The sequence below is a fragment of the Mya arenaria genome, chromosome 12 (assembly GCF_026914265.1).
Source record: "Mya arenaria isolate MELC-2E11 chromosome 12, ASM2691426v1".
Classification (NCBI taxonomy): Eukaryota; Metazoa; Mollusca; class Bivalvia; order Myida; family Myidae; genus Mya; species Mya arenaria.
The window spans coordinates 27955712-27976732 of NC_069133.1; the positions used below are offsets into that span (position 1 = coordinate 27955712).

The following is a 21021-nucleotide window of genomic DNA, read 5'->3' on the forward strand; positions in this document are numbered from 1 at the left end:
GTTGCCGAATTAAAACAATATACAATTGTCCACATGGCTGCGAAAAATTCGATGAAAGTTGATCTTACACAAGCTTGGTAACACTTATATGGTCAATCCATTAGCTCTCGCTCTTACAATGTTCTTAAGTGTCCGGAAATGTATATAAAACAAGAGAATCTACAGGAACATTAAAGGATGTGAAAAATTGTATCGAAAAAATTATCGGAAAGTAATTAGTTACGACACTATTTAAAGTAAAATTTGTCAAACAAGTCAACACTAGCCCGTCGCAATAGTAATCACAGAGACACGACAGGCTGTAAAGATGGTTATCTGTGCTTTTATTAACCGTAATTATGCGTTACCCAAACATCTACGATTGAAATGTAAATGTATCCTGTGACTTGAAAATGCCGCCAATAATGTAAATTCTGATAGTTGTGCTCGCTTAAGAATGCAAATATACTAACGTCTTAATCAGTTCCGTCTTGTATCATTATATCAAATTTCCGTTATAATAATTATACTTACGATATATGTTTCAAGGTGAAAAAAAATCATTGGTGAAGGAATAGGTGAAGATGGAATGAGGCATCTTGATCGCTTCTTATTAACCAACATTCTGATATCTGAAACTGTCGACGAAAATGATAATTTGTTCTTAATTATGCTTACATAATCCAAAAATATTGTGTTCATAAATTCAGACACAAATATGAATTGTGTAATGACTATTCAGTTCTCTCTTTTTTATCGTAACTTTTTTTATTTCAATAAAACATTTACAATTTCCAGATATGCAAGTCTGAGTATGAACAAAGGATTAACCGTGGTAATAATACGAGAAAAGTAGACAAGTAATATATGCACAAAACAAAATAATCATGACATAATTAAAAACATATTTGAATTTTCTTTGAATATAGTATACTGCTGCCATGGTCATGTACTAAAATAAGGTTTGTAATCGCATATCTTTAACTGTTCCCAGTAAAAAATGTTTGACAAAAAAATACTTTAAAAAGAACACGTACATGCTTAAGACTCGTTAAATCTATTTCAAAGACAATTATTTTTGTGCTATCGTAAAATTCTGCCGCATGTGTACATCAACATGCTTTACGTCAGTCACGCGATCTCGGCAATTTCCTGTGAATTCATATTTTTGCGTTAAGTGTCAGAATAAAATTAGCTTAATACGTCTGTCTGGCATACAAATTCCTTCAAAATGGCTGACTAGAGTGTATTGAAACTGTTTTATTGTGGTGAATTCGGTTGACAAGAGTATTTCACAAACATTAAATGATCACGAAAAAAATGATAAATACCCTTTAGTTCTCTCTGCCCTTGGTTTAACCAATATTCATTATCATAATACATCTGCAATTTTCGGATATCCAGTAATTGAGCAGCATTAAAGATTTTTTTCTGTGCCAATAGTACGTAAAAATAAAAAGGTAACATATGCACGACAAAAGAAAATAATTACGACATAAAAGAGGTAGAAGATTTGAAGCTTATATGATATTTCGCTTCTGTGGTGCACAGGGGGTGGTCGCGACTTCAGGCTCAGAGAACCGTTCATCAAATACTGCAAACGATGGAAATTACTTTGTTTACCTATTTTCTTTACTGCTTTTATGTGTTCCTTCATATTTATAAAATTAAATTTAGAGAAAAATTATCTTATTTTTTATATAACTGTTGTAAACTGGCAGCACATTTGTATAAATAAACTAAAATCCCTAACGCTATTCCTATGGAAACATTAACAATGGTGATTTATAGAAATCTAACTTCACCACAGGTGTGTCAAATATGTACATATATATATATATATATTAAGGATGTTTGTCATGAAAAGGGTTTATCAATGATTAAAAATATGTACCCTTAAGTCGTTATTTATCTTGTAATGTAAGAGTTCTATTTCCGATATTTTAGGATGCAAAAGGCAGGAGAAACGACCTAATTTGAAATATCGTTCAACTTCAAGCAGCCCATGGTATATTTTTTTTTAATTATTTGGTTTGGACAAAGTTAGCATTTTATTCACTGGTCAATGTTTACCATTGACCAAGTGTTTTAATATCCAAACTAGCCAAACGAAAACCTACGGATAACTTTCAAAGTGTTAAACAATTAGCTGCAGCAGCCAATTGTAAAACAAAACAAAAACAAGTTAAGCTTTCCAAGCCAAGAGTAAACTTCTATTGGATAATTTTTGAGCCAATCAATACATAGTTTGGCTGTCTTGGTCTTTAAACAAAATATACTCATGGAAAACTATTCATAGCATCAACATACGTACTTCTTTTAAAACTAAGTTTTAAAGCCACATATGGTAGTTCCTATATATTTATATTTATAATCAAAAGATATGGACTTGTTTAATAATCCAAACACAATTCATTAATAATGAAACCGAATCCCTGAATAGCATTTTAATCAATATCATAAGGATGTTTCTGACAAAACCATCGACCAAATTATGTTTATATTGCTGTAAAAATGGTAATCTGTCTGCGGGAGCAATTCTGCGCGCAATTATTATAAGATTTAATCACGTTTATAAGGCTGTAAAATATGATTGATACGAAAGTAAAACAAAAGAAATGTCGTTAACGGTCTCGAGAAGTGTTGAATCAAAATGAATATTATTTTGAGCTGACCATTCGGCTGCCGTTGTCAAGATCGTCAGAAATGTTATAAAGTTACCTTGCCAATTTGCAATTCCTTGATTGTGTGCGCGTGAGTACTTAAGCGTGTTATTGATGTACTTAAGGCCCTCGCGCCTGAAATAACTCGTATCCGTGTATCCATTTTACTACTGGTCAATTGAAATTGCATGGTCAATGACCATCTGAAACAAAACACCCAATCAAGTGTGTACAAAATAGATGCATTATCAGTCAGCACAACAATTTATAAGGCATTATTTGTCATGAGGTTTGTTAATTCCGTTCAGGTACACTTGGCAAAAGCACAGATTAATGAAACGATTCTCATCACAAAGCTTGCTTGTTTGCTGAGAAAAAGTATCGTACATATTGTCGTAGTAGATCCGATGCTTGTTCTCAACATGTATCTTATCTTGGAAAAAAAATCACTCAATACGAGCGCCATTTGTGTACTTTCGCTGCCCATATACAGATACAGCATATGTATGAACAGACGCTTTTCTAATAACGTCCACTAATATGCAAAAAAATGAACATTTTCTTTTAAGTTTTTCAACTTTTAGGAACTGGAGAATATTTTTTATATATTTTAGAATCCCCCTTTCGGGACTCGAACTATGTGTTTGTTCCAAGTAGATTAACAGTCATAGTCGCTATTGCATTGTAAAACACAAGAGAAATCCTTTATACAGCGTGTACACAAATTCCCCGCATTTCCCGTGGTACAACTAAGTCTGTATATAAAGTTCAAGGGTTGCATGGTTAGCTCTGTCGCTAAGTTCGACGTCGTTTCAATGCATTGCGTCTGGCCCGGGGGTTGCGTGTTCCAACATTTGGGTTTCTACAAATATGAATGGTTCAATATATTCTTAATGAAAACCTTTTCGATCTTATTGAATTAAGTGATGGAAAACCCCGACTCATTTACGATCAACGTCTTACGATCTTAAATACAGTTATAACTGACAAAAGTAATAATAATATCGTATTTCCGCCCTGGATTTGGTGTTTTTGCCTACAGTTTATCAGTCACTTTATGTTGCATTTTCGCCTGTTAGTCTTCTTGCCCCGAAAACACACTACCATAAAATGGCAATAATCTATAAAATGGAGAAAATAGTATAACATTACTCTAGAGCAATGAAATATCACTTGGGAAAATAGTCGAGTGTTGATATTTTAGTCTGAGGTAGCTGTAACGTAGGTCCTTCATTGTGTAACAACATCTCCGAGTTTTTCCATTTATTCTCGTCATTGCAAACTAATGTACACAATCCTGTCGCGACACTAAAAGGTCTAACGCATTGATATTAATTACCACATAAATCATGGGTGTACAATTTACATTCCATTCCAGTCGGCAAAGTATTTTACAAGGTAATACCCTGAGGTTGCTTATTTCCGTTAAGGGACTAATGGCAAAAGCACTTCAATTATAAGTTCTGATTGAGGAAGCGATTCTTTTCACGACGTCCGTGTACAGCTAAGAAACTTCATCAATCTCATTTGCCCTAGAAGGTCTTGTCAGTTTGTCTCTGCCTTAATCAGCTCTTTAATCTGGTCTTTTATCTGGCCCAAAAATCACGAAAATACTTAAGTCAAACCTCAATCTTAGACTTATTTTACCATATTGAAAGTGACACTCTTATTCAAAATCAATACATACACATTTTTAACAAACATACATTTTGATTGATAATTCTTTAACTACTAGCTAAATAATGCATTAATTGAAAATATTAATTACTGATAACAAGATTGTAACCGTGAATTTAATAGCTGAAAATCCAAAAAATATTAAATGATTGGTGAATGCTAAAAGATTTACAGTGATCTTCTATCGTTTCATAAGGAAGAAATGCCGTGTTTTCTGCACATTATTCCAAATTAAACTTGGTATCCTTCTTAGAACCATTGTTTTCGACATGTATTCGTCTTGTTTTCGACATGTATTCATCATCTCTGGTATATTTAAATAATTATATTAATGGTGGTAAATCTTATTTTGGAGTATTAGTGCATCTTTAAGCTTACAGTGTGTGTATACCACGTGATATATTGCATCATAAATCCATTCGTCGGAAAGCAATATTTTGATTTGAAAAAAGACTTTAAACAAAGATAAATGCACTATTTCCTCACCATTCTAAATAAAACAAAGCGCAGTCTACGCCGCTTACGGAGCCCTGCCTTCGGTCTTTTACCAGAGTTTTAGAGTTTAGTTTCTTTAAACACTTCGACAAACTTTTTCACAATACGGCCGTCTGACGGAGCACTGTCAAAACATTTTTTTTGGAAACAGATTTGTCGAAGTGTTTGATGAATCTAATGACTTTATCAAATTTCGATAATAAAACAAATGCGGGGCTCTTTGTAAAAGAAAAATTATCTTTCATTCAAGTCTTCATTTTAAGCAAAATTGTGGCCTCCAACGTAGCATATATGACGTAATTTATCACGGGTTTTAAACACACACTAAGCATAGTATTCTATTTTGGAATCGTGCTTTTTAATGGAATGGCTTGATTAAAAAGTCAATATTTTGAAGAAAAAAAATAATTCTACATCAAAAAATATACTTGAGTAAGTGTAAAAAAAATATGGATTGTACTCAACTTTATTCTGGCTTAGAATGTTTTACCATAGGAATCTAGACCAAAGGGTTTGATCAACATATTCTATAAAAGAATGCGCTCTTAAAAGGTTTGAAAACATATCTAATTTTTAATCAATTTTAATGTTATATGGTAAAATGAATTGAGTTTGAGATTGAGATTTGACGTATTTGTGTCCTGATATTGGGGCCAGGTCTTACTGCCATGGGCATGTACGCTTACTAAAAACAAGAAAATACGTTTTCGCCTAACTTTTAATCTTTTCATAAATATTGTATTAAATGCGTTTTCTTTCACATGCATGTATATTTATCTAGTTCAAACGAACTTCTTTTCATGCTGATGTATTTTTCTTCTATACGAAATTGTTCACATTCTTGACATCGTGCACGCTATCTAGATAATTTCCTGTGAATTCAAACTTTTCCACTTAAGTGTCACGATAAAATTAGCATATTAATATGTCTCTGTCTGGCATACGCATTTCTTCAAATTGGCTGAAATAAATGTATTCTGGGATTGAGCTCATTCGAAAGCCTAGAGTAAAAAGTATTTCCTAGAATATCTTAAGTATGACTGTTCACTGACAGCAATGAAAAAAAACACACGGTCAACGTCCCCACCGACAATTGAAGTGGTATTCAGTTTTCAAGATCATTAACACACATATAATGTTCCCGAATCACAAACACAAGAAAATATTTATATTATATATGTATATATACTGTTGCCGAATTAAAACAATATACAATTGTCCACATGGCTGCGAAAATGTGGAAAAATTCGATGAAAGTTGATCTTACACAAGCTTGGTAACACTTATATGGTCAATCCATTAGCTCTCGCTCATACAATGTTCTTAAGTGTCCGGAAATGTATATAAAACAAGAGAATCTACAGGAACATTAAAGGATGTGAAAAATTGTATCGAAAAAATTATCGGAAAGTAATTAGTTACGACACTATTTAAAGTAAAACTTGTCAAACAAGTCAACACTAGCCCGTCGCAATAGTAATCACAGAGACACGACAGGCTGTAAAGATGGTTATCTGTGCTTTTATTAACCGTAATTATGCGTTACCCAAACATCTACGATTGAAATGTAAATGTATCCTGTGACTTGAAAATGCCGCCAATAATGTAAATTCTGATAGTTGTGCTCGCTTAAGAATGCAAATATACTAACGTCTTAATCAGTGCAGTCTTGTATCATTATATCAAATTTCCGTTATAATGATTATACTTACGATTGATGTTTCAAGGTGAAAAAAAATCATTGGTGAAGGAATGGGTGAAGCTGGAATGAGGCATCTTGATCGCTTCTTATTAACCAACATTCTGATATAGGAAACTGTCGACGAAAATGATAATTTGTTCTTAATTATGCTTACATAATCCAAAAATATTGTGTTTATAAATTCAGACACAAATATGAATTGTGTAATGACCATTCAGTTCTCTCTTTTTTATCTTAACTTTTTTTATTTCAATAAAACATTTGCAATTTCCAGATATGCAAGTCTGAGTATGAACAAAGGATTTACCGTGGTAATAATACGAGAAAAGTAGGCAAGTAATATATGCACAAAACAAAATAATCATGACATCATTAAAAAGAATCTTTGAATTTTCTTGGAATATAGTCTGTTGCCATGGTCATGTACGCTTTGTAAAATAAGGTATGTATTCGCATATCTTTAACTGTTCCCTGTAAATATTGTTTGACAAATGTTTGCTTTAAAAAGAACTCGTACTTAGGTACTTTAAACTCGTTAAATCTATTTCAAAGACAATTATTTTCGTACTATCGTATTATTCTGCCGCACGTTCACATCAGCATGCTTTACGTCAGTCACGCGATCTCGGCAATTTCTTGTGAATTCAATTTTTTCCTCAAGTGTCACAATAAATTTAGCTTAATACGTCTGTCTGGAATACACATTTCTTCAAAACGGCTGACTAGGCTGTATTGAAACTGACAGTAAGATAAAAAAAAAAAAACACGGTCAACGCCTCCACGCTCCAGTTGAAGTGCCATTCGGTTGACAAAAGTATTTCGCAAACATTTAATGATCCCGGAAAAATAATATTAAATACCTTTTAGTTCAGGGGGTGGTCGCGATTATAGGCCCAGAGAACCGTGGATCAAATATTGCGAACGATGAGAAACCACTTGTTTACCTGATTTCTTCCTAAGTTAAAATGAGAAATCTATTAAATATTTTTACAATGAAAATATGAAAAAATAAGAAAATATCCCAGTGTATAACTCAACTCAACTTAGATACATATGTTTTATGAAAATAATAACGTTTGGTGACGTATTCATGAAAACTAATGGTTTTTAGATTAATGGAATTAAAGATTTTTTTGAATTTTTAATCAACAAATATTTCAAATTCCCATTTGTTTTCATGAATACGTCACCAAACGTTATTACTTTAAACCCTTACCAGAACTCCAGACTTGATAATAGCCTGATCTGTGCCAATGACCTAATCCTTATCCATTATATTATCTGCTCAGTTATCAGCCCTATAACACGTTTCTAATAATGGTGGTGATTTCCGTTCAGAATTAAATGGCTGGGACCGAATTAGATGAGTCTGGCTGGGGAACGAGTCATGTCACCATAATTGTTAATAATCACATCTGCATTTATCACAATTGCTATCCTGTCTTCAGATCGACGTGCTCCTGTCTACTACTCTATCATCGCCTGATAACTTTAACAATAAATAGTATATATTAAAATGTATGATTGCAGTCTCAAAATAATGTTCAATTACTTTTGTTATATATTGTATATGGTTTATAGGTCCGTGATTACAGGTAGTTGATGTCTTAACGAGCCATATATTACGAGCTTTATAAATACGTGTATTATCATTTAGAATATAATTGCTAAATGTACGATTTAAGATATTATATGTTTAAAATGAACCATCAATAATGATAAAAACGCAAGAATATGAAAGGAAGGTGGCAGATATCCGAAATACATTTAAAGGGAGCTTACTGCGTAAAAGTAATTAGAAAAGTGGTGTCTGCTCCTTGACGACGACGTTTAATTTATTCGATTAAATCGTGGTCGCCATGGTACACAGTAGAAACTATCGCGGAAGTTTGAAGAAAATAATCATGTAAAACTTAATAATCTCACGGATTACTCCGCAATTTTGAAGGAGAATCACACAGTAAAGGTTATTATGTTTAATTTTACATATATGACATGTTAAACATCGGTGAACGATGATAATTTACAGTAAAGTTAGCGTAGATTCGGACAGAACATTTTCGGACACATTTATTAAGTATTAATACCTTGTATCATCGTCATGAAAACAATTTCGTGAGATAACGTAAAAAAGTAACATTTCGATTTTGTATAATTCAATTCCATTATTAGTCAAAAGCTCGATGTTGTATTCTGTGTCAAAACTGTAAAGTAAGCCATAAATTTAAAACATTGCCAACTTTGGAGCTTATCAGGGTAACGACGGTCTCTATCAATTTCTCCTCACAGTGCAATAGTAGCGTTAAGATATGCTAGTTTAGCACTTATTTATCAACTGGACGCAGTGTAAGATTAAGGCAGATAAGAAATACAGAATTTATGAGGGTCATAAAGATGACCCGTCCTTTTATTATAAGTTGCGATAGAAAATTTCAGTTTTGGAGGATTTTAGATTTAGCCATTATTAGGTGGTGTTGTTCTATAGGGGAAACGTTAGTTGATTAAGTACTGAAATATCAAATCATCTCTGATAAACTTACTTTTTTTACATATCTTATTCCGTATCTTTTTGTTGAAGTCTATAATTGATCGTTTATCAAGACATTTAATTGGGGCCATTTCCACACCTTTATTTTAACATTTTGGTAAATTTTCTAACAGTGTAACACAAAATTGGGTGTGAAATATCGGAAAGGAACAGCTTAAATGAAATATTAACTGCAGTTGCAATCATTTAGTACCGGTCTTTAACGATACAAGTTAAAATGTCATTAATGTTGTATTGACAAAAAGACAGACATACCCTTTTATACCATAACAACACATTGATTTATTGGCATTTTGACACGTTATGAAAACCTAGTGCACTCTTTACTAAAAATATGCTGACAAAAATCCATGTTACACATTTTTTGCCTAATCAAAATAATTATATTTATCCTTAATTTATAAACATGTTTGGTTGAGTGCAAATGGTAGACCAAAATGTTTACGATTAAGAATTAGAACTTAAGCAATTATTATGAACATGTTGACTCGATGTAGATATGTAAATTATTATCTTTGAATACCCTTATTTATTATGTTTCATGGCCCATATGTATTTCCAAAATTGCCAATGAAACTTGAAACATTAATATTTTATAAGAAAAGAGTTACGTTTTAACTGTCTGTAATAGTGATTGCGGTTAAAAATGGGAATCTTTTTTTGCTAAATATATTACTTTCTATTTTTACACAAAAAATATGAAATTTCTTTACTACATATAGATGAATAATCGAGTGTCATATATTATTTAAATAATATGATAATATTATAATAAAAGAAAAAAAATCCGAAATAGTTATGGAATAATTTTATTGCTATAAATGACAAATTTCGTTGCACATGTCATACCCAGTGTCATAACCTTGCCGATGGATTATTTCTATCCTGCTGTGAATACGCCGTGGGGTGGGCCATAAAACCATTACCGTACAGTTGAATACACAATTTTTGGGCATCGATTTTCTACAAATTTTACATAAATGTTCAAAAAGGACCAAAAGATATTTAAAAATCCATTATTTCGAAAAGTGCATTTAAAAGAGAAAAAAATTCTGCATCCTAATCTGTTGGAAGCTAAGTGATCGGATGTCTATAATAACTTTAAATAGCAAAACAATTTTTAGCTCCTTCTTATTTCAATGTAACTTTTAATGACCAACAAAACCCTTAAAAAGGACCAAAATGTAAAAACTTACTTAACTTGGCACCATTACTCCAAGTCCTGTTTTACAAAAAAACATTCGTTGAAGTTGGATTCATTAAGAAAAATTATCTGATTAGAGTTGCTGGTGGTGGAGGTGGTTGTTCGTTGAGGGATTTTTTTTACGATTGGAAGAATCCCGTATAACATGTCTATTATTTTAGACTACATCAGACAAAGTTATGTTGTGGGTATTTTTAATAAGCTTCTCAACGCTGATGTTCCTCTTTACTTTTGATGAATTTTTTTGCCTTATCATTGTCAAAGTGCTCATTCTCATTTTTTCTCTTATATGCATTTTATGTAACTTATGTCTCCTTCGAACAAAATTAATGTTTGCCCTTAACCATAGCTCTTCATTTAATGTTTTAGCCAAGACAACATGGACATACCAAAGGACTTGTCGGCAGAGAATGTTACTTTCTCAAAGGAAAAGAACATTCTGAATGATATTGCTGCAGAAACAAAAGATGCTCCTGGATATGGCTCTCTATCGGAGGATGAACTCATGGAAAAGGTTGACATATCTTCTCATGGTTTAAATTAAAGTCAAAATATAATCTGATATGCCAAGCTTTGTTTTCTATGCAAAAGAGTTGTTCTTTATTAAATATTTAAATGAATAAGTTTATACTCTTAACAAAATGTATAAACTTTGGAAGGTATTGTAATATTTACAAAGAAAATGGATAAAAAATGTTCACATAAATCCTACCTTATTTATTATAAGTGCATTGTTGTTTTCAGGTGGAGAACATTCTGTTAGAGAAGATAAAGGAAGGGGAAAAGCAGGCTTACTTTCAGCTGGGACTCTTTTACTATGAACAGGTAGCTGACAATTGTATTTGACAAAAACCCACACAGACAAAATCTCACTCTTACAAGGTCCCACCAAGAACAAATACCATGCTTACAAACTCCCACCAACACCAAATCACACTCTTACAAAATCCCACCAACACCAAATCCCACCCAGATCAAATCCAACCCAGACAAATCCCACCCAGATCAAATCCCACCCAGACCAAATCTTACCCAGACCAAACCCCATCCAGACCAAATCACACCCAGATCAAATCACACCCAGACCAAATCACACTCTTATTAAATCTCACCCAGACCAAATTCCAACCAGACAAAATCCCACCCAGACAAATTTCACACATACAAAATTCCACCTAGACAAAATCACACTCTTATAAAATCTCACCCAGACCGAATCCAACCCAGACCGAATCCCACCCAGACAAATTCCACCCAGACAAAATTCTACCCAGACCAAATTCCACCCAGACAAAATTCCACACAGACATAATTCCACTCAGACAAATTCCACCCAGATGAATTCCACAGACAAAATTCCACCCAGACAAATTCCACAGACAAAATTCCACTCAGACGAAATTCCACCCAGACCGAATTCCACACAGACAAAATTCCACCCAGACCAAATCCCACACAAACAAAATTCCACACAGACAATATTCCACCCAGACCAAATCCCATCCATACAAAAATCCCACCCAGACAAAGTCTCATGCTAACATAACCAAAAGTACCAAATTTTGCAAATACTGACGAAAACCCCACCCTGCTTTTAAACTGTATATATGTTTTATGTTATTTCAGAGTTAAAATGTAATCAAATGGTACTATTGTAATGTACAAACATGGTTAACATACTAAACATATTGGTAGAGAACAAATAATCTCTTCAGTTTACTACTGTGCATTGTTAACATTTGGAGAGGGTCCATTTTAAACAATGAGTTTTATGCATTAGGGCCAAATTTGTGCGATTTAGAATTTGTGACTGCTATTACATAATCAATGATGATTTAATTATTATTTTGAATTTCAAATTCTGATTGATTGCAGATATATAGCAAATATTGACCTTTTAAACGCAATTTATTCTGTAAGTACGCTAAAGTTTGTGGCAACTGCAACAACAGCAATAATAGCAAAATGCTGACATAAATCAATCTCCATTTTATTAGCTTGGTTAAGCCTGCAATAAATTTTGTGAGAGAAAAAAAAATAGCTGCCCTTTTGGGAAATTTATCTCCATTGAAACACTCAACTGCTTTGATTGCATAAAGTAATGCATGCAAATATAATAGTAAATAAAATAGAAGAATTTGATTTCAATTCTTTGAGATTTTAAGTTTCCCAATTCCATTAACTTTTTTTCTCACAAAAATCCAACCTAATTATTCATTTATATTTTAATTTTAATTGTTTGTTTCAGAGCATAATGGATAAGGCACTGGTGTATTTCGAGCGTTCCCGCGAGTTTGACTACCAATCATTGTACATGTTGAGCATTATGCTTTATGATGGGATCGGCTGTAAACCAGACACTGTAAGTCTTGTATTGGCAAATTCCATGTAGTTTAAAAAGTTAAATGCTGTAAACATGTAACTTGCAGACAATTATAATAATTTGAATATATTTGATTCCCCAGTTTAAGTAGTGTATGATTTGTAGCCTGTTATTTTATTTTTATTTATGATATTACCAAACCAGAAATTGTTTTTAAAAGCTCATCCGTTTTTTTTAAGGACAAGGATTGTTATTGGCTTTGTTGTCTGGGTAACTTAACAAACATTTAACATGCAATTGTGTAATAAATTTTATTGACAATATGATCATGTTCTGCAAGTCCCATAACTCTGCATAAAATATTACTAGAGTTAAGCCCTTTGTTAAACTGAGAAAAACAGATGAGCATTTTTGCACCCGCTTCTGGTGCTCTTGTGATATTATTAGATTTAGTATAAAAATACCATTTATATGTTTATGTGTAATTAGCATTTAGCATATCATTATTTTTGCCATTTTCTGTTTATTTCTAGTCTACTATTGTTTTGTTTAAATATATGAAGAAAACTTTAATTAATTTGTACTGCAGGCTTTATAAATATGATAAACGGCTTTTATTCATATTTGTCATCCTTCATAAACTGAAGATTGCTTTTATATAAATATTGTTAATATCGCTAGACTGTGTTATTGCCAGTATGATTTATAGGGAAGGAGCGAAAGATGAGCCATGTTGTCAAGCATTTATTTTCATTTTAATGTAACAACATTGACAGATGCATTAGAAATATGACTAGTTCAATGAAACCATATGGTCAGGCCATGAGTAAGGAAATCAAACAAACAAATACAATGTCCAATATTAAAAAACATTCATCTAAGATTTTACTAAATGCACTAGCTATGTTGTCTTTCTTTGGAATGAATGTTATTATATATGGTTTCAATTTGGAATAGTGAGTGTTAACAATAGATATTTAAATTCAATGAGTACCATTCCCTCATTTGGACCATCTTATGGTTTTGATGTACAACATGTAATAACCCCCCTGTGCCTCATTATCTACAAGAACTAAGCTCATAAAAGCATCATAAACAGTTCGGATAATGCTTTGCAGACTACCATTGTCAGTTTGTTTAATTAATATGTATGTGTGCGACAGTTTATTGTAAAATCAATGATGTTTAATTTGTAATAAAGTAACTTATTTAGAGGTAAAGTAGGTATGCATGCATACTGTTGATGTTTCACTTCATTTATATAGGGATGAACATAATTAGTTGATGCTTTATAGTAGATGATTGCAGGCTTATAAATGGCTTCCATAGCATGCATTCAATGTTTAAATAGATTATATTTGCCATTGCATGCCCGCCCTCCTTGTATTCTAGGTTAGAAAAACAGAGGCCAGAAAGGTAGACCCGTTATTGTAGATATTTTAGTTGAATTTCTTTATTTCTTTGGTTGAGTTCCTCACATATACAGAGGTTGTACACAGAACAGAATTTATTTTATTTGCAATTTTAATTTTGTATTCGCTAGCTTTTATTAACCCGAGCATAATGCTTTATTGTAACAGTTATTTCTAGATCCTAGCCTTTCTTTGCTTATTCAATGTCTTTAGAATTTGTAATAATCCTTTAGTTCATACCTTAAAAGCCAGACGGAGTTTTCTTTACGTCTGTTTACCACTTTTGAATGACTGATTGTACAATACCTCGTGTAACATTTATTGTATTTGTATTTCAATTTCTGAAAACACCGAAGACATGAAATCTAACTCTTCATTAAAAAGTAATTAAATATTCATCCTTAAAGCCTCAGCTGTTACTCGTTTTTATAGCGGAAGAGAAAATTATTTACTGATACATTGTAAGAAAGAAAATAATTCTCTGTTCTCATTGCTTCATGACTGCGTTTGTGTTGCGTTCAAGCTTTGTCATGTGGCGTTCCCTTGACACTCATCATAAAGTTTCCATTGCAGTTCACTATGTTTGTATTTCTGCCCAAATTACTTGTTATTGTTTAAAACATATATAAAGCAAGTTTGCAACACTTGGTTGTCCGGTTATAGCAGTGGTCAGTGCACTCGCTTCTCACCTAGGCGACCCGTGTTCGATTCCCGGTCTTGGCGCATGTGTGATTGGTATGAGGTCACCGAGCCGGACAAGTGGGTTTCCTCAGGGTACTCCGGTTTCCCCCACAACACAAGACCACACTCTCGCGCAACATCGTGCCAACGAGAGTGATTAATATAAGTCGCAAAAGCTTGTTTCAAAATCGTTGTAAAATAAATAAGTTTAAACTAACACTGCAAAACCCAAAAAGCTAAGCTTTTTATGTTATTTATGGCGGCCGTGTTTGATGATAGTGCTTGATTCTTTTTTTGTGACGTCACAATATATATATAATTATGGTACGTAAGTACCACATTTCATGCTCTCTTCACAAAATGCACAATTCGGGCAATTTTCAATACGTTATGGCCCCATGTTTTCATGTTGCAAAAAAAAATTTCACGTCATTGTTTTTTCACGTTGGTTTGATTGGCAATTTAAGAAATACACCAGAGTTTGTAATATTTGTTTAAAATTTAAAGTTATGAATTCGTAAAATATAAAAGAAGTAATACATAAAAAGGTAGTTTTTATACATTTTTACACATTTTAATTAACAGAGGGTAAGACGTCTTATGCGTTCGCAAGATGTAGAAAAGTGAAGGTGATTCTATAATTATCATCTTTGCTTTTGCAACTTATTTATCGTAAGCCTTTGCTGTAAGTATAAATGATATGTATCTGCACCAAGTCATACGTTAATACCACGGGTATTTAGTTAAGAACACATCACATCAATATTTATTGATATTTAACTTCTGCCAACTTAAAATTCCTCAGCTTTATATTCAGCTTTACATTCATTAACATAAGATAGATCGTTCTGCTTGATAAATGATCTTTAGATATAGATCTGGATTTGGCAATGTTCTTGTATTACCTCATAAAACAAGGCGAATCGGAATAAGCTTCCTAGTCTAGAGTAAGGTAAACGGTTATTCTATTAAAGGAAACAATGCAGAAATCATTGTTTCTGATGACATTCCAACTTGTGCAAATTCCGTTATAAAGTCGAGGTTCAAAAGATCATCTTTACCATACAAACATCAGGTGTCATTTGGCCGATCGTTCAGAACTTTGTTAAAGTTAACAGCGTTATTAATGGCAACGTTGATAACTTTTAAAGATGAATTAATTTATGATGCGCTCATATATTTAAAAAAACAAAACAAGTAAAGCTGAAAAAATTGTCTCAAATATATTTTTAGAAATACGGCAGATCACAAGGGCGTCTTTGAAACATTTAATATATTAATGATGATGAATTTAACAGGATGTTGAGAAGAAAAATACGAGATAAACCATTATTTAATGTCACGATTATGGATAACGATGCAACGACATGTATTTTTACTTTAATTCTTGAAAAGAATTTGGTTTAATTTGGAACACGTTTTGTCGAAGTGGTATATAATTGTATCTGTGCTAGTTTTAAAAATCATATATTATTATTAAACAGCGAAGGGCAGTAGAATACATCCGTAAGATAGCGAACACCACCGAGAAGCGTGCCAAACATCTGGTCTGTGCAGCCCAATACAACTTGGGTAGAGCGTACTTCCAGGGGTACGGAGTCGACAGACAGTCGGACACTGATGCTGAAAGGTCTTATTATTTATTTACAATAAAACACAATAATAATCTGCTGTTATATTTGGTTCACAAACATTTATCTTGTCCAATTACATCGCGGAATGTCACGAAGGAAATATTATTTTTATTGATCTCGCAAAATGTGACAAGCCTATGGCTGACACCGCGAAGAATATGTATGTAATAACGTGATGAAACGAGAAGTACAAAGCAATACGATATGAACTGAGGAATACAAAGCAATTTCTACCTACATCTTCAGGTACTGGTTACTCTCCGCCGATGATGGTAATCCCAGAGCAAGTGTGAAGGCCCAGGCCACGCTCGGCATGTTCTATTCCCGCGAGGAGACGCGTAACCTCAAGCAGGCGTTTTTCTGGCACTCGGAGGCGTGCGGAAACGGCTCGCTGGAGTCACAAGGTTGGTTTTGTTAACAAGCATGATGGAGTCAAATGCTCCACACGCGTGCACGGTGCTCCTGTACTGTTTAATGTAATCTATGCATCCTTGATACAGAAACTGCGACTGGTAAAGTTTCATTATGAAGTAAAAAATGTTAAATTTGAATATAAGTTTTTTTTACCAAGAGCTTTTTTGATACAGGCATTTCTTTAAAAAGTCTAAAAAATCACACTAAAAATTGTGTTTTTACCTCCTTTTGATAAAGCGTTTCATAATTGTAGCGCTTACAAGGTGTTTTCAAAATGCAATCCTAACAAAACTAATATAATTTTTAAATCAATATAAATTAATCATAGTTATAAGCTCGATGTTAATATCTTAAATGCACTAACGAATGGCTTATCTTAAATACCATGTACGTAGGACCAACTTAACTGTATTACAATTTCCTTTCTAACCTTAAGCCGCTACGAATAACATCGAAAATGACATGTGTCTCTTACAGTAGGGTTCTTACAATATATTTTACACTCTGAGACTATATATAGCTTTAAAACCCTTCAGTTGTTGCATATTCTATCACTTAATGATTACGGTGTTCTCAACAGGCGCCCTCGGCGTAATGTACGAGTACGGTATCGGGGTTCGACGGAACACGGACTCGGCCTATGTGTGCATGAAGGGCGCCGCCGACCGCGGCAACGTGTACGCTATGGGCAACCTGGTGGCACACTACTACAGGCGAAAATTATACACCAAGGCTGCTGATCTCGCTTCACGGTTCGTTCGCTACAGTATAATGTCATAAGTTGAAGCTGCACTCTCACAGAGTGTGAGATTTTAAAAGAAAATGTCTCGGAATCAGCTTATTTTGGCATCAATGCCTTTAATTCGGTCATGTAAGATAATTCACAAACTGCTCTCAATTAATTGAAAAACTGCAGAAAATTTCCTTTTTTCTTAATGCGTTAGTAATGTTTTTTAATCAAACATCAATTTTCGGACGTAAACATGAAAAACTGCAATCTGATCTTTTAACAGCTGTCTTAAATGGTTTATTCCAAGACAAAACATAAAAACAGTTGTCAAAACGGTCATTCTGTGAGAGTGCAGCTTTAAGAATGTTAGATCTTTCCATCAAAATTATCGCTATCAATTGTTCATGTCTTAACGAACATTTTTAATTATTCTTCCAATAAGAATATCGCCACATATTTCCATAAATATTGGTGGTTACCACAAAAATTAGATTTTGTTTATTGTTTTCACTTTGGGACATTCTTCACCAAATATCTTGTGTGGAACTGTATCATATTTTTGTTTAATTTGATTTGAAATCAGGGTTTCTCAACTGACGGACGTGGATCTGATAGCTCGGGAGACTGACTGTATTCCCTCCTTCATCAGGAAGGGTATCGCCCTTGCCTCTTTCTACTATGCCCGCTGTCTACACGAGGGTTTTGGCGCCAAGAAGGACGAGGGCGAGGCCAAACGATATTACTCCAGGGTACGCAGTTTTTTGTGTTATCCTGTATGGAAATACAAGCTTCTGCAAAGCAAATGACACACCCCTTTAACGCATAGTGCTTTGTTGGTTAGTTTAAGCATTACATATACTACAACGTACGTGAAGAAAGTTATGATAACTTATACTTAGTCTCTCTTGTTGGCACGGTGTTACGCGAGAGTGTGGTCTTCAGTTGTCGGGGAAACCGGAGTACCCGGTGAAAACCGGCTTGCGGGGGCCACTAACCTGACTCACATGCTGGGCCCAGGCTGGAAATCGAACTCGGGTCGCCCTGGTGAGAAGCGAGTGCGCTAACCGGACAACCTTTGTTTTTTTGTACCTTTCTTAACCGCAATACCGTCATTACATTGTTGAATTGTATAACATCCAATGCCATGTTGTATTTTTCTCTATTTGTTTTCAGAGCTATCAATTCGACCCTGATACCTGTGCAGCCCTACAGACGAAAACGCAACATGGTCTCATGTAACCCAGCAGGACTATTTACCAGATGTTTACATCATGAACTCTTGTGCATTAAAGCTGCCAAATGTTTTACCATTTTGATTTTGTGATGTGGATTTAAAAACAATTGTGTATGAAGTTATTCCTAACAAGTTTGTTTTGTTTTATTTAACACATATATCTTGATATCTATTGTATATTTTATGTATGTAAGTGCGTTTTTGGTTTAAGTGGAATGTGTAGAAACCGTCGTACAGCAGGTTGCGAAAGCAATGTCAACTACTTAATTAGAAATTTGTTTAAGTTCCTGAAAATTATTTATTGGTCAAAGTAAGTGTAGTGATAACCTTTTCCTCCTATATTGATTCAGAGTCTTACAGCCTGTAGCTTGTTAAATAATACGTTAGTAAACAAAGAAGATGTAATCCAAGAATGAAATATGTTTATGATCATTTCAGTGTTTTAAACATAGCGATTTGTCATTGTGCTTAAGATGTTAAAAACATTGTACACAACTATGATGTTAAATTTTGTATAAGTTATATAATGTTCGTCCTGTTCCTGTTTGATCTGCTGAAAGTCAACGAACAAGACTGTGGCTACCATCTTAATGTACCACAGCCTTGCAGTCATCCGTTGAACTGTGTAACTGTTGATGTATTGTGTATCCGTCCAAAGTAGTTTGTTATGTGTAGTCATTTTTTACATATATTTGTACTGGAATTGTTTGGCTGGTCAAATGCTGAGTGTGTGTATGTGTCATTACTTACCATTGATTTAAAAATAGGCGCGGTCTACTTTGATACAACTGCTGCTTTAAGCTGCCAATACTAGTCGTAAAAAGTGCCTAGAATATGCGTAAAACAACCTCCCTGTTAGACCTCAATTTTTAAGCAAGAACCTTCTAAGAACTGATCCATAATTAAAAAAAAATACATTCTAGAAGATAGAGAACTTGGGTGCATAACACTACATGCAACGTCCCGGTTTGATTGAAGCGGTTCACTGACTGGAACGTTAGGTACAGCATGGTCGCCGAACGCTAGCACCGGCTTGACCAATATTCTAATATCGCGATGAAATTATAACAATTTCCAAAATTATTTTTACACTGTAGACGAAGTATGGGTTGTATCTCTGTAGAACGTGCGTCGGGAACCCGCGGTTCTTGCCATGATTGTGTTCAACAATTACTTCATAGTTCACCAGTATGCCTGCTAGGATAAAAGTTTAGTTAATAGTTCCCGTATTGATTCTAAGTGAATATATATTATGTATTAGTGTAACGATATGCTATTTTGAGTAATTTATATAGTCTGTTGTCAAATTGTTTTTTTATTGTTGAGTGCTCTCATAAGCATAGTGTCAAAATTGTGTAACTAAACCATGTGCCTGTTTGCAATTGTTGATTTTAAAACCCCACAAAAAACATTGAAAAACAATGTACAAGGTATTGTTTTAGTTTCTAGTTGTTTCTGTACTAACTATTTATTTTAATGTTATGTTGTGTTAAAACATAAATTCGACTGTGATAATGGTATTTTGTTTGGAACATTTTTTACGTTTGAAATACAAGCATATTATTTACAAACAGCACGTTCCAGTAATGATAAATTGTAACATCAATTTCATATTTTCCTTTGTTTACATTGAAACAGATATTGACTATCTGCTATGTTGGTACGAAACAATAAGAACAGTAAAAAAAAGTTATTTCAATTCTATTTATCTCTATCTGAATAATTCGAAATTATCATGTAAAACATAATTGGATAAAGCAATAAATTATCGAAACCGAATGGGTTTGATTTTGTTTCTATTCAGAAATAATCAAAGGGTGATGGTACTGTTTGGAGGAACACAGTGCATACTTCCCGTACTGCACTGGCCGTGCCAAGACGAATCTAGTGTCAACTGGAGTACAGTAATGGCTGTGCCAAGGGGACCCATCCAGTACAAATTGGCATTACTTTACGGATCGTGCCAGAGGGATTAACCTATTACCATATGCATTGACTTGACTGACCGCGCCAAGGGGACGAACCCAGTTCCAACAGGCAGAACTTCCCTCACCTCTCAAAGGGGACGAACCAAGTACCGACTGGCATTACTTAACTGACCGTACCAAGGGGACGAACCAAGTAACGACTGGCATTACTAAACTGACCGTGCAAGGGGGTGGAACCAAGTACCGACTGGCATTACTTAACTGACCGTGCAAGGGGGTGGAACCATGTACCGACTGGCATTACTTAACTGACCGTACCAAGGGGACGAACCAAGTAACGACTGGCATTACTAAACTGACCGTGCAAGGGGGACGAGCCAACTCACGAATGGCAGTA

At 33.9% G+C, this 21021-nt stretch overlaps 1 protein-coding gene across 2 annotated transcripts; it reads left to right on the forward strand.

Moving 5' to 3' along the window:
- Window positions 1-8343: 8343 nt before the first annotated feature.
- On the forward strand, window positions 8344-20475 carry LOC128212204 (LRP2-binding protein-like). Of its 2 annotated transcripts, XM_052917535.1 has the most exons (10): window positions 8344-8482; window positions 10638-10782; window positions 11013-11093; window positions 12517-12630; window positions 13984-14007; window positions 16169-16314; window positions 16565-16722; window positions 17313-17484; window positions 18046-18211; window positions 18636-20475. In XM_052917535.1, exons 2-10 carry the CDS (start codon window positions 10648-10650, stop codon window positions 18699-18701), a joined length of 1062 nt encoding a protein of 353 aa, XP_052773495.1. In that variant the 5' UTR covers window positions 8344-8482; window positions 10638-10647; the 3' UTR covers window positions 18702-20475. The 2 variants fall into 2 exon arrangements, with proteins under 2 accessions (XP_052773495.1, XP_052773496.1); XM_052917536.1 differs by lacking the exon at window positions 13984-14007.
- The last annotated feature ends 546 nt before the right edge of the window (window positions 20476-21021 follow it).